Source organism: Macaca fascicularis, chromosome 4 (genome assembly GCF_037993035.2).
Source record: "Macaca fascicularis isolate 582-1 chromosome 4, T2T-MFA8v1.1".
NCBI lineage: Eukaryota > Metazoa > Chordata > Mammalia > Primates > Cercopithecidae > Macaca > Macaca fascicularis.
The window spans coordinates 40431183-40445746 of NC_088378.1; the positions used below are offsets into that span (position 1 = coordinate 40431183).

Genomic DNA, 14564 nt, shown 5'->3' on the forward strand with positions numbered 1-14564 from the left:
TTTCTCCATTAAGAAGTTCATTTACTTTATTTCCATGAATCTGAAGGCATCGACCAAAAATTTTATCTGTTTTTAAATGGGTTTTTAATCAAATGATTAAATGATTTTTAATCAAATGATTAACCTGTGTGTAAAGCAAATCCAGAGAGATTTGTTTTATATCTCCTGATACTCTGAACTAAACATATTGCTAGGAGAAACGCATTTCTACTTCCACCACATTCATAACTATGCCTTGACCAAGATGGAGATAGAGCGTCCATAAGATAACTTTTTAGTAAAGGTTAATAAAGGAGAATTGGTATATTGTTGTTGTTGTTTGGTTTGTTTTTTTGTTTGTTTTTTTCACCTAGAGGGGCCTGATTTTAAGAGTACCAAACTGAAGGGAGAGATATTAACTCTCCTTTGAGTTTTGAGAGGCAAACTCAAAGGCCTCTGGAGGCCATGCAAGTTAACATAAATAAATGATTGGGGCTAAACAAACTTTATGGATACCTGCCTTACCACTTCCTCCCATAAGCGTGGCATCACTATTCCATTTCAGGTAATAGGTGCCAAGAAGAAATTAGACACATGTTGCCAGGTCCTGATTTTTTCATTAGAAGTAGAAAACTGAAATGTTATATGAAGTATTCTATATTTTAAGTGTTGGCAATTACTTCTAATTAAAACAAGAACAAACAGCACTGCTCAGGTAAAACAGAACAAGCCTGTGACAGGATTTAGCTCGAGGTCTACCTCTGAATCCTATGATGAAGATTCTGGAAAAAAATATATATATTGATGGATTTTAAGCAAAGAGCAGGCAATTTCATTCTTACTCTTTTCCAACTTCCTAATGTTCTTTCTTGAAAAAAGTTGGTTAAGCAGATTTAAGTTAGCTTAAAGATAATAATATATACTTTTAATGTAAAAATTTCCAGTGGCAACGTTCTGTTCCAGCAATTACAGAAACCTTTCATAATCAGAGGTTTCCTTTAACCAAAGTAATCTCATCAGTCCATGTAATACTATATTCAGATGTAATAATTAAAACATTTAAAAACTGATAAGCCACAGACACTACACTAATGGCTGGCTTCCCTTGGCTTTGGAGGGCCTGGGGAAGCACATCTTGGGAAAGTGATACGGAAATATTTCATTATTTCCAATAACTAGTAGAGTTGTTTGGATACATTCCAGCAGAACATGAGCCCTGATGGTATCGGAGCCTCAATTTAATCTCAGCTGTAAGGCCTATGCCTTAGGACTGAGAAAGCTCAAACAATCTAATAATGACGTATATACCTGCTTGACATATTTGTCTATAAGCTCCTCTAATTTAACAATCTCGTAAGAATGCTTTCTGATGAGATAATAAAGCATAACCAACTTTTAAAAATAGCAGGAAAGAACTAATGGAATTACTTAAATTTCTTTTATTTTTAATTATTTTCTTTTTGAGACAGGATCTCACTCTATTGCCTAGGTTGGAGTACAGTGGTACAATCACAGCTCACCATAGTCTTGACCTCCCAAGGCTTAGGTGATCCCCCTGCCTCAGCCCCCTGACTACCTGGGACTACAGGTGCACACCATCAAGCTTGGCTAATTTTTGTATTTTTAGTAGAGACGGGGTTTTGCCATGGTGCCCAGGCTGGTCTCAAACTCCTGGGCTCAAGTGATTCAGCCGCGTTGGCCTCCCAAAGTGCTGAAATTACAGGTGTGAGCCACTGCACCTGGCCTTAAATTTCTAAATGAGATAAATTTAAATTCAGAAGAAAGTTTAAAATTCTCACTAAAATAAAAGGCCTAAGCCTTTTAGGGTTCTACTGAGGGCTTAAGTTAAAAAGAAAAAAATTCCTTCCTAGACAATACATGGGAGCCCCTTCAGGCTGACCTGGCCTGTTAGACCAGGAACTGATTGACAGTTCTTTGGTAAGGAGGCAGAGAAGCAGAACTCTCAAATCTAATGTTCTCCCTCTTGTCCTATTATTTCTGCTTAGTATTCTATTTTCTGGGCCTCTACCATGATTCACAGGGCAGTTTTCTGGCCCCACCTATGAACTGCTTATTGAACTTCCCTTAACCCTGATGTCCTATGTCCTAATTCTCTACTCCTTACCACTTCTAACCACACACACACACACACACACACACAGAGAATGCATGGAGTCAGAGTCAATTTAAGAAAGGACACCCATGAAGGTGAGAACTGAGGATGCAGTGTGGCAGTCACATGGGTGAGGAGTTGCCCATCTGCAACAATTAGCCTGTAGGCCATTAAAGACAGGCTCACAATCTCTTAGGGAGTCTATCACCCCAACTAGAGTAGGTGATCTATCCAGTAGATCTTTCTTAGTTCCAAGATTCTACTGCCTTAAGAAGGTCTATCGTGCAGAGAGTCTAGAACACATCTTTCTAATTGACACAGACAATTCAATGTCATTCCACAGCATGGACAGAATATTGCCATGTTTGCTGTCCAGCTCCCTACTCCCACCCTTACCCTAATTTCAGCTATGGGATTGTAAAAGATAATAAAGTTTTAAAGAAGTGTAAAATACTAATTATAGTTTGTCTCAGATCCAGATTCACAAAAGTATGAAACTAAAGTGCTAAGTGACCAACTGCAAAGAAAAGATGAATAGACAACTGTAAGAATAACATTCACATGCTGTATCTTGTCTTATATTTAGGGAATAGGTTTGAAAATAAAGGATATTTATGAAAGAAATTTAAATTCATAATATTTATGAAAGGCTCCTAATTTGACTACATGTCTAATATTGATGGTTTAGGCAAATTAGGTTAAAAAAACAAAAAGAAATGGTTTTGGTTAAAAGACAAGAAAGGAAAGTTGTTCAAACATTTACTATTTTAAGAGATTAGTTATAAAATAACGCCAACAGTCACAGAATATTGTACATTACAATGACATCACCATAACTTTTATACAATACAAAATATATAAATATACATACACACATACAGAACATGCACACATTACATTTTTTAAAGATTATAAACACTGAAACTTTCCCAATCAGTTTCTTAATAAAGTACTCAAAGTAACCACAATTGTTTACTTTTAAAGAGTATGGGCTTCATATTGCACAATTCTTTGGTTTTATTTAAAATCATCTTAGTCATGTAAAAACAAGCAGCTTATCTTAAAAGCTTGATTTTTTTCGTTCTATGATATATGTAAAACAAAACTTTTGCTTTATAAATAACTCAACATTCATGTACTGTAAATCCATAGGATGAATAAAACTCAAAATTCAAACAAGATGTTAATAAAGGACTATGAATATTAAATGTTTCAGGAGGCTGTAATTATGATGATTTCTTGAAATTAGGCCAGATCCCTCAAGAGTTAATGAATGGACACCAAAAAACCAACAGCACACATTAAGAAATGCAGTAAGAAATAATTTGGTTAAATGAGAAGTAAATTGGCAAAATAAAATCTACCAACATGAATCATTTAAAAAGTTTTTAAAGAAAGTCAGAGCCTGGAATTCCCAAAGTACAGATGAAAAGCCAAAGACAGTATGATTGAAGTAAAAGAAATGTTCATAACAAAGATTATTTGCATTTTGCTGGATAAGTGGGTGATTTCTGGAGCTGTAAACTCATTTACTAAAAAGTTGAGAGAAGCACCGCTTTCGTCACTGCTAAATGCAATCACTCAGCCAAGTTCTAAAATGAGAAATGTTCTTGTCGCAAGGAAAATGCTGCTCAGCCGTTTATTGCTTTTTTACTCTGAAGTTTTTTTCTTCCTATTTAAGAAACGTAGGGAAAGCAACTTCAGATGTTTATTTTTATCTGTAAACATCCAGAAAAAAAGCATTAAGTAAATAACAGACACTTTTTTGTTTTCCTTTGGACTGTACCTCTATCTGGAGAATTTAGTAAAGTTGCAGATGAGGAGGAGAGCCGCTTGCTAATGACGGGATCAACATGTTTCGAAAGATTCATGGTGGAAACTGACCGCCTGTCTGGATCTAAAACAAACGGAGATAATGCTAATTGACAGCCAACATGCAGGATTGCAATTTCCTAGTTCACTGATGGAAGGAAAAACTAGGATTGGATGCTTTCCACTCTATTTCTAGATCTGTCATAATAACACAGTTTCTAAGTGGACATTTTAAAGGTAACTTAAAGGATTAGAAATAAAATTCATTTCTCTTAAAGGATAAAATAAATATTTATTTCACCAGCTTGTCAGCCATGGAAACTCAAGGATACAAGCAGATGAAGACAAAAGGAAGGCCAGTGAAGGGCTTCTAAAATAGTGGAGGCACACTATGAAGCAAAAGAGGACCATAAAAGCAAATGCCTTTGAAATCTCCAAAAGAAGGAACAATGGGGTGGTAACATGCTGGTAACACAGAACGCAGACTCGCAAACTCGGGGATAAAAAGAACACCAGGTTCTGTGTAATTGCTGATAACTTTGCTCACAGAGTCATTTTACCCAGGGTATTAAAGTTCATTATAGAAGAAGGGTTGTTGTTGTTTAAAAAGAAAAAGAAACATTCTAAGTGTGGAAAGGATTTTTAAGAAACGTTTCTTTATTTAAAAAGTCCACTAAGAACCACACCTCTGTGGCTATGAGTTAGTGTGGCTACAAATGTAGAATTGGCACACACATTCATGAACAGTAGTATTGTTTATCCTGTAGTCAAGTAATTTTAAAATTTCTTTTCTTTTTTTTTTGGCGGGGAGACAGGATATTGCTCTGTTGGCCAGGCTGGCACAATCATAGCTCACTGCAGCCTCGATCTCCTGGGCTCAAGTGGTCCTCCCACCTCAGCCTCCAAGTAGCTAAGACTCTAGGCAGGCATCACTATGCCCAGCTAATTTTTTAATTTTTTTGTAGAGATGGGGTCTCATTATGTTGCCCAGGCTGTTCTCAAATTCCTGGCCTCAAGAGATCCTTCCACCTTGACTTCCCAAACTGTTGGGATTACAGGCATGAGTCATTGTGCCCGGCATAATTTTAGAATTCTTAAGTTCAAATCAGAAGGGAAATAAGCATATAAAAAGCAAGAATTAGCAGCATGCTGTTGGCATAGTGGACCCAGGTTATAATCATGCTCATTAGGATAAATCATGTTCCTCAAATAACACTGCATGTAATGAAAGCCTAAAAAGTCTTATTCCTTACTTATCCAGGAGGCAGGTGGATGTTCTGATCTATAGTAGCCAAAGAGAAAGGGGTTTTTGCTGTATTTTATTTTTCTGTTGTTACCTGCTTCTAAAACTAAAACAAAAATATTCCTTGTGGGAGACGCTTCCAAAACTCAGTACCCATTGGTCTAACTAACCTTGGCAGTAAAAAAAAATTGCTGCAACTTTTCCCCATGGAGTTTTGACTACTATTTATAGTGCACTGGTAATAAGCAAGTCTTTGATTAATATCAGACATTTCTATCTTCAGCTGGGATTCATTTTAATGGTTGAAACAATTTTATTATTAAAGAAAAACACTTCTGTGCCTCACATTTATACTTAGCTGATGGACTCTTAGGGCAATCCAAACATAAAGAAAGGATTTAGGGTCAAACATCAAAAGGAACATCCTAGTGATGACATGTGAGGTACAGGGAAGAAAGAGGAATATGAAAGTCATTTCCAGGCGATTTTATAGCAGTACATTTTCTGTTATTGCTTTATATGTTAAGCTTTAGTTGGGGGAAAATTGTGTCCACATGCAGGCCTATCCTCAGGCAGATTCTCAACAGGTTATTAAAAACATTTAATTCTGCTTCAGAGTAAGTGGAAAAAACGAGCTACAGTGGATCCTCCCATCCTAAAAAGTACTATTGAGTAGTAAAGCATCTAAATCTGCCATAAATTGTTAAACTTATGGAGGCACACCATGAATTTGTTCATTACTTAATATATAAGATAGTTTTTATTAATCTTTTTCTTACCAAACAAAACGAACGCACAAAAGAATAAGTTTTGAATGTACCAAGCTTTTGTTTTGTTTTTGAGACAGAGTCTCACTCTGTTGGCCAGGCTGGAGTACAATGGCATAATCTTGGCTCACTGCGACCACTGTCTCCCAGGCTCAAGCAATTCTCCTGCCTCAGCCTCCTGAGTAGCTGGGATTACAGGCATGTGTCACCATGCCTGGCTAATTTTTGTATTTTTAGTAGAGATACAGTTTCATCATGTTGACCAGGCTGGTCTCGAACTCCCGACCTCAGGTAATCTGCATGCCTCAGCCTCCCAAAGTGCTGGGATTACAGGTGTGAGCCACTGCACCCAGCTGATTGTATCAAGTTTTACAGTCCAGTGCTAGTCGATGGCCAGCAGCTGGCCAAGACAGGAATTTTAATGTAGACAGTTTCTATGATGTGTTTGTTGGTCAGGAAATCATGATAGAGTACCCATAATACATCAGGTATCGTTGTGAAGTAAAGGGTATTCAAAATGAGTAAGACCTGGCTGCTGTTCTCAAGATCATAGCAGATCATTTTCTGGTCTTTGAGAACTTGGCAAATCCCATTTATTTTCAGGCAAACTTCTCTATTCCAGTATAGGAAAAATTTATTATAATTCACAACCCATATTAAAATGAATTTTACCCAACAGCTTGCAAATGCAACACTGGTTTCTCTTGTTCTGAGTGGCAGAAATAAACGACATATATTAAACTTTGAGTGTGGAGGCAAAAAATTAAGCTAAGCAGCTTAACATCTCCTCAAAAATGTCTGATGATCTAACAGTATATCTCTGCCATACACATGTAAAGCAGGAAGTCAAGTAAAACAAAAATATGATTATAAAAATATATACCCTGCCAGCTTTACTGTATGAAAGGTATATAAAAAACTATCCCATCAACAAAATCTCATATGTAAATGATCTGTATAACAGATTTAATATGTGTCCCACCAACTACTGATGGGTCAGGAAGAACCAAGAAAACAGAAGTGCTTTCATATTCGGTTCACTGTCATAAGAAAGTAAGTTGTGGTGATATTCTTTAGACTTAAAAAAATTTTTAATTTTTTAAATTACATTTTTGAGTCAGGTTCTCACTCTGTCTCCTAGTCTGGAGTACAATGGCATACTCTTAGCTCACTGTATCCTCAAATTCCTGGCCTCAAGTGATCCTCCTGCCTCAGCCTCCTAAGTAGGTGGGATTACAGGTACATGCCACCATGCCTGTCTAAATTTTTAAAAGAATTTTTGTAGAGATGGGGTCTCACTATGTTGCCCAGGCTGATCTTGAACTCCTGGCCTCAAGGGATCCTCCTGCTTTGGCCTCCCAAAGCACTAGGATTATAGGCATGAGGTACTGCACCTGATCCTAGATTTTTTTTTTCAAATAAAGCAGTTATAAAAGATCTATAGTATGTTAACAATGAAAGAGAAGAGAATAAGCAAACAAAAAGAGGTCCACAGTTACTTAGCTTAAAACTAAAATTGGCAACAGCAGTAATGACTGAGGGAAGAAAAAAGCTAAACCGGATGTACTTTGATCCCAGGTAATTTTTTTTAGCTAAAAAACATTTTTTAAAGGTTTAATACTGATATTGAAAAAAGAAAAAATATAAATAGAAAACCAAAATGACTGTTTAAAGGGAAAGCAAACGTTCCACATGTAATTACTTTATTTCAACACCTTTAAGTCACCTGAGTCATATTATCACACTTAAGAAACACTGTGCCAATCCCAGATCTACATCTATGCGCTAGGGTATTAAGCATGCGTGATGACTAAGGTGGTGATGCTTCAGCTATTGATGCATCAGCCCTAGGTCCGAGGTGCTAGCTACAGGTCAGGCAATTGGCAATCACAGGGATGTCTGTACCAGCTTTTCTAGTACCACCAAAAGTTATGAAGTGGTGGTCCAGGCCTGCTGAATCGAGAGAGGAGAATGATGATTCAACAAAACCACCTGGGGACAGAATGTAAAACAATGATTTTTCAAAGTAAATAAATTAAAAAAAAAAAAAGATTATCAGATTCACACAAATGAAAAAAAAAAAAAAAAAGAAAAACCGACACACTATGCAAAATTCCAGGGGTATTGAATTTACAGTACAAAAATAAAGCCTTTCAGTAAATCCAAATTTCAATATGATTTTATGTCCATTCAGAAAGGAGGAAATAGCTTAGCCATTTACGATTTCTAGCTCAATAAACCTATACATTTTCTTACAGAGCATTAGTGTTGCATATACTTTAGGGTCAGAACACATAAGCTCATAGTATTGATTCTGGTCAGTCAATATAACTATAATCCTTCCAGAGAAAAAGATAAAACTAGTTAACTTATTCCATAATCCTGAAACCCTAATGCAAATGGAGGACTAAAATAATGTAGTGTTGAAGCTAGCATGTTTATTTAGAAACACTGTATAGAGTTCTTTAAGGAATTTTGTAACATGAGAAAATTAGCCTGTGTTAAGGGAAAGAGACCCTTGCTTCTTATCTCCATCACCCTCTTATCCTCAAATAGTGAAAGATTCATTTAATTGTTGTTTAATTATTTCAGCAGGATTTTTGTTTAGCAAACATAGATTTAGAAGGAAGAAGGAAACACACTGTTACTTTCAGGAAAATAGAGACTAATTTTGAAAGTGGTCACTGTTTACCTGCACTGTGGATGCTAGGGCTCCCATGGAGAGAGCCTCCCCATGACCAACGGTTATGCTTCTGTTTTGGCTTCTGGCTCCTTTCCATTGTGCGCCGTACAACAGCTTCATGGCGTTCCTTAAATGGAATAGAAGAGCTGAGGATTAGATTCCAGCTGGTTGGTTGAAGCTTCTTCAGTTTAAGGCAGAATGGAGTGAGGAGTACTACTTCAATTCCCACCCTACTATTCTTGATCTCTTGCTGAACTTCTAGACCTTGAGGTGAGACTAGTTTCAATCTCGGAGGGTCACTGAAGTCTTTAGGTCCCAGTTCATAAAGCCTTTGGTGAACAACAGGCATTCAAATAAACAACCCTTACTACTAGGGTGTGATGCTTTCATGAACACACATAAGCATGGTAATGCAGGTCTTAGCTTCAACTGATGCTTAACACATATACCATATTTAAAAAACAGTTCAGAATCTGAAAACATGGGTAACCCTGACCCCATGACTTATTGAGTTGTATGACCTTGTGTAACTTACCCACTCTGAGTCCTCTGAGTCTAAATTTCTATTTTTGTACAAACTGACATATAATGCACGCTAAAGGATTGAGTAAGGGTTAAATGAGATAATCTATGTGTAAATGTTTGCAGATGGTAAAGACTACAGAAACTCAATTACTTGGAGTGGTCTTAATATCCAGTACAGATGCATTGCACTTCAATAAGTTATAGGCTTGGACCAGAGAAATGGGCTTTTAAAGCTTCTGTGGCAATACTAATCATCAGCCCAGTTGCCACCTCTCATACCCCGAACTCCCTAGAAACTGTAGCCATCTGTAAAGCTGATCACTCTGAAACCATTTTGCTTTGCACCCTGCACCTGATTGCAAAGTTTCACAGAAAGTTTGCTGCCTGTCTGAACTAGAGGAGCCCCTCATATTCTTCCCGGGGGCGGCTCACTTTGTCCTCCTCAAGTCTCTGCCTCCGCTTCTCCTCCACTGCAGCCCTCCTCCGCTCCTCCTTCTGCCTCTGCTCCTCCAACTTCTTCTTCCGCTCTTCCAGGTGCTTCTCGTAGTGCTGCCTGGCTCGCTCTTCTCTTTCTAACCACACTATTTCTCTTGCAGCTTTGGGGAGGATTAAAAAAAGAAAAAAAGAGGGAAATCAAATATAGGCAGGTTGAAAACTTGAATAGTTAGGGCTGTATTAAGTGGTCTACAATGAACAAATATGGGTTCTTTGGTTTTGTATTAACCAAGCATGGCCTTTGCTTCCCTCAAATTTCCAAGAAAAATGTATTACTGTTAATTTTTAGCGTAATTTAATATGTTAACAATGAGGTTGAAGATATACTGAATTCCACTCTTTGGGAACGCAAGCAGCCCTCTAGTTTGTATGTAGAATAAGGCATTAACCACACGCTCTAGTCTCAATCCTGAAAATCAATAGTACCATCTGTCTCTCTTTTTTATTAAAAACAATGTGATATCCTCCAGTCTATGACTACATTTTTTCCAACATGGCACTGATTCTGAGTATTAAAAGGATTTGGGAGAAAACAGTTAATAAAAGATGTCTGAAGTGCCCTACAGGTCTATCACATTGAGTCAGCTCAGGGATGGGAAGGACTGAACAAGTAGGTGGCCTTGTGTCTGAGGAGCTCACAATTTATTAGATAAGACTTAACCATATCAAAAGCTGGATGAAAAATACAATCCAAAACTATCGTTCAACAATAGGATGCATTTTTTCTTCTTTATATAATACAGGTTCTTTCCTCATTTCAGGAAAAGATATGCCCCCTCAAAGCTATTTCAATATGCTGCTTCCTTCAGTGGTAATAACTACAAATATCTATGAGTTATTAATACTGTAGGCAAAAGGAAAAAATTCAAACAACATTTAGAGTGTAAATCTTGAGGACACTACATGGCATAGAAATTAAAATGTTACTTTTTAAAAGAAAAAACCGGCCAGGTGCAGTGGCTCATGCCTGTAATCCCAGCACTTTGGGAGGCTGGGTGGGGTGGGGGAGATCACTGGCGGTCAGGAGTTCGAGACCAGTCTGGCCAACATAGTGAAACCCCATCTTTACTAAAAACGTAAAAATTGGGAGGGTGTGGTGGCACGTGACTGTAGTCCCAGCTATTTGGGAGGCTGAGGTGCGAGAATCACTTGAACCTGGGAGGCAGATGTTGCAGCAAGCCGAATTTGCGCCACTGCACTCCAGCCTTGGACGACAGAGTGAGTGAGACTCTGTCTCAAAAAAATAAATATAAGAAAAAACATAAATTTAGAATATTTTAGTTTCCTCTAAATGTTTAATATTAAAGAATGCATTTCTGATACCATTAAATCTTTCCAAAGTTAGTCATTTGAGGACTAAATCTACTGAAAGTGATTGGAACTGACTTTATTTTAGTTGAAGAAAAGGACAAGGACAAATTCAAGGTGAATTTGTTCTCCTGGTATCATTCAGGGTGGTCTGTGGAGTGAACTGGGACTGGTTCTCCCAGCAGCTAGGCCACTAACTGGCGCTGAGATCTCAGACATGTCCATTTGGATTTTAGCTTTCTTTTGCTTAAAAAGAGGACACTGGTCTTCAAGGTTCCTACCAATTTTCAAAGCTCATTGTTCTAAGGAAATTCTCAAGTTAAAAATTTACTTCAATAAAAAGCATATAGTATACACAATAAGTATTTACTGAATGACTGAAAAAATAAATGCCACTGTGAGAACACACCTTAAAAGTTAACAGAAGGAGAACATAATTCTGATACTTTCTTAAGATGCACTTACTTTGCCTACGCACACTTGTGCACATAATACCTTTTGGATTTTCTACATGGGAATACCTTACTGGAAGGCTTTTAATGATATTAAACATTTTAATTCACTTAAAAAGGTGGATAAATTTTGACAGTGATAGCTTTTGTCAAAGCTTAAACAACACAAAATAAACAGTAAAACAACTGTCTTCCTCTAACCTGAGATCCTGTTATATTCCACCTCTAACTTTTTGATAATGCACACCATGCACTTTGTACCAAAGTACACTTATTGCTTTGCATCTTGCTTTTTCTGAGGCAGGGTCTCACTCTGTTGCCCAGGCTGGAGTGTAGTGGCACAGTCATGGCTCACTGCAGCCTTGACCTCCCAGGCTCAGGTGATCCTCCCATCTCAGTCACCTGGGTAGCTGGGACTACAGGTGTGCACCACTATGGCCAGCTAATTTTTTGTATTTTTAGTAGAGATGGGGTTTTGCCATATTGTTCAGCCTGGTCTTGACCTCCTGAGCTCAAGGGATCCACCTGCCTCGGCCTCCCAAAGTTCTGGGATTACAGGCAGGAGCCACCGCACCCAGCCTGCATCTTGCTTTTTTTAACTTAAAATATATCTTAAGAGACTTTTCTATATCAACACATGAAACATGAATTAACAATCTTTTTAATGGCTATACAGTATTTTATTGTCTATATACTATACCTTATTTTATATAACCAGTTACCTACTGAGTGATAGGTTATCTAAGTTATTTCCAGTATTTTAAGAATTCAGACCCTGAGCAATAACAATGGGCTGTCGTAAATCTCTGTGTAGATGTGTGAGCATGTGCACGTAGAAGAGCTGAATCAAAGGGAACATACATTTAAAATTTTGATAGATATTGTCATACTGTCCTCTGTGGAGGTCATACCAATTTATATACCCACTGACAGTATATGATGGTCATAGGCAGAAGAATCAGATGTGTACCTTGAGATATGCAGTATAAATCTATTTTTTAACTTTTAGTCTTCAAACTATATAGTCTTTGAGTTTTCTACCCCATTTTCAGGAAAATTTCAAATTCTTTGAGAACATTTGTGAACATAATATATTCCTCTCCTATAAGAGATCCAGAAGCCAACAAGAGAAAATAAGAAATAAAGCTGTTTATAAAATATTAATATATTTAAAAGCTGGTAAGATAAATGTGTAAAATAAGAGTTAAGTCACAAATCAATTTTTCTTTAATGTTTTCATCAGGATTTCTGGCTTATTAATAATACGTGGCTCTATTTCTTCACTAAATTTAAACTCCTCTGATTGCTACAGTCCTATTTTGGCTTTAATATCCTTATTTGGCCTTCCTCCCCACTGCTCTCCGAAATAGTCTCTGCATTCTAATTAGATCCCATCTCCTTAATATTAGCACCTCCCATCAAACCATGCTTCTCCCAGATCTTTGCCTCTGTTATTGCACTGTTGGGAAAGCTGTCATCATTTTTTATCCAAGCAGATCCATTTTTTAAGAAGGCATACTCATAATTGTAATATATGTCAGAATTACTGTTGGAACTGTGTGGGGGGAAGGGGCAAATGTCTAGTTCAAATGCAGATCCCAGAGCTCCACTTCTCATATTTAGAGGTGCTAATTCTAGGATGAGGCCCAGTCATTTGATTTTGGATAAATCTCACAGGTAGTTGAGACAAGTGACCCATGGATGGCATTTAGAGAAACGCTGTACTCTAAGGTCTTCCACAGAAGTGTCATCTCTTCTAGAGCTCACTGCTGATCTTGCGACATCTACCACAAACTTTACTATTTCTCTTTTTCTATCTATGTATATATCTATTTATTTTAGAGCCAGGGTCCCACTTTGTCACCTAGGCTGGAGTGCAGTGGTGTCATCACAGCTCACTGCAACCTCAAACTCCTGAGCTCAAGCAATCCTCCTGCCTCAGCCTCCTAACAGATACTACAGGTGCATGCTACCACATTCAGCAAATTTTTTTTTTCTTTTTTGTAGAGCTGGGGTCTCACTACATTGACCAGGCTGGTCTCGAACTCCTGGCTTCAAGAGATGCCCCGTCTCAGCCTTCTGAGTGCTGGGATTACAGGCCTGAGCCACAACACCTGGCCTACCATTTCTTATGTTCCGATTTCTCTGTAGCAAAGGTAATTTTTGTGTGTGTTTGTGTGTTTTTGTTTTTTTGAGACAGAGTCTTGCTCTGTTTCCCAGGCAGGAGTGCAGTAGCACGATCTTGGCTCACTGCAACCTTTGCCTCCCACGTTCAAGCGATTCTCCTGCCTCAGCCTCCTGACCGGCTGGGACTACAGGTGCGTGCCACCATACCCGGCTAATTTTTGGTATTTTTAATAGAGATGGGGTTTCACCGTGTTAGCCAGGATGGTCTTGATCTCCTGACCTCGTGATCCGCCCAACTCGGCCTCCCAAAGTGCTGGGATTACAGGGCGTGAGCCACCACGCCCGTGCAGAAAGGAAATTTTTTTAAAGAAAACCTTTCCACCTGCAGGTGACTGGTTTTTATGGAGCCTCTTTTTAAAGCTTTTTAGTAGCTGTATGGTATTTCATTGTCTATGCACATTATTTTTTATAACCAGTTACCTACTGATAGGTTTAATTTGACTTTTTACGTTTTTTATTGATGTACAATAACTGTACTATTTACAGGGTACATTTGATATTTTGATACATGCATACAGTATGCAGTAATCAAATCAGGGTATCTAGGATACCCATCACCTCAGACATTTATTACTTCTTTGTGTTGGGAACATTTCAAATCTTCTCTTATACATATGTCATATATATAATAAATTATTGTTAACAGTCATCCTATTGTGCTATTGAATACTAGAATTTATTCCTTCGATCTAGCTGTATTTTGTACCCATTAATGAACCTGTCTTTAACCGCCCACCCTTCTGTTCCCAGGCCCTGCCAAGCACCACTCAACTCACTATCTCCATGAGATCACCTTTCTTTAGTTCCCACATATGAGAACATAGAATATCTGTCGTTCTGTGCCTGTCTTACTTCTAACACAGTGACCTGCAGTTTTATCCATGTTGTTGTAGATGACAGTGTTTCATTCTTTTTTACGGTTGAATAATATTCCATTGTATGTGTGTGTGTATATATATATATCACATTTTCTTTATCCATTCATCCACTGATGGATACT

General features: G+C 37.8%; 1 protein-coding gene across 37 annotated transcripts in view; it reads right to left on the reverse strand.

Annotated features, from left to right (window-relative positions):
- MAP7 (microtubule associated protein 7) overlaps positions 1-14564 on the reverse strand; it is a 209718-nt gene that overhangs the window by 37332 nt on the left and 157822 nt on the right. For 16 of the 37 annotated variants that reach the window (XM_005551933.5, XM_005551932.5, XM_065543443.2 and 13 more), the window contains 3 exons: positions 9555-9718; positions 8607-8724; positions 3879-3989 (listed from right to left, as the gene is read on the reverse strand). In XM_005551933.5, the coding sequence (XP_005551990.3) occupies positions 3879-3989; positions 8607-8724; positions 9555-9718 (393 nt within the window). Of the gene's footprint in view, positions 1-3878; positions 3990-7819; positions 7907-8606; positions 8725-9554; positions 9719-14564 lie in introns of all 37 variants that reach the window. The other 21 variants (XM_005551937.5, XM_015448711.4, XM_065543445.2 and 18 more) reach the window with 2 other exon arrangements.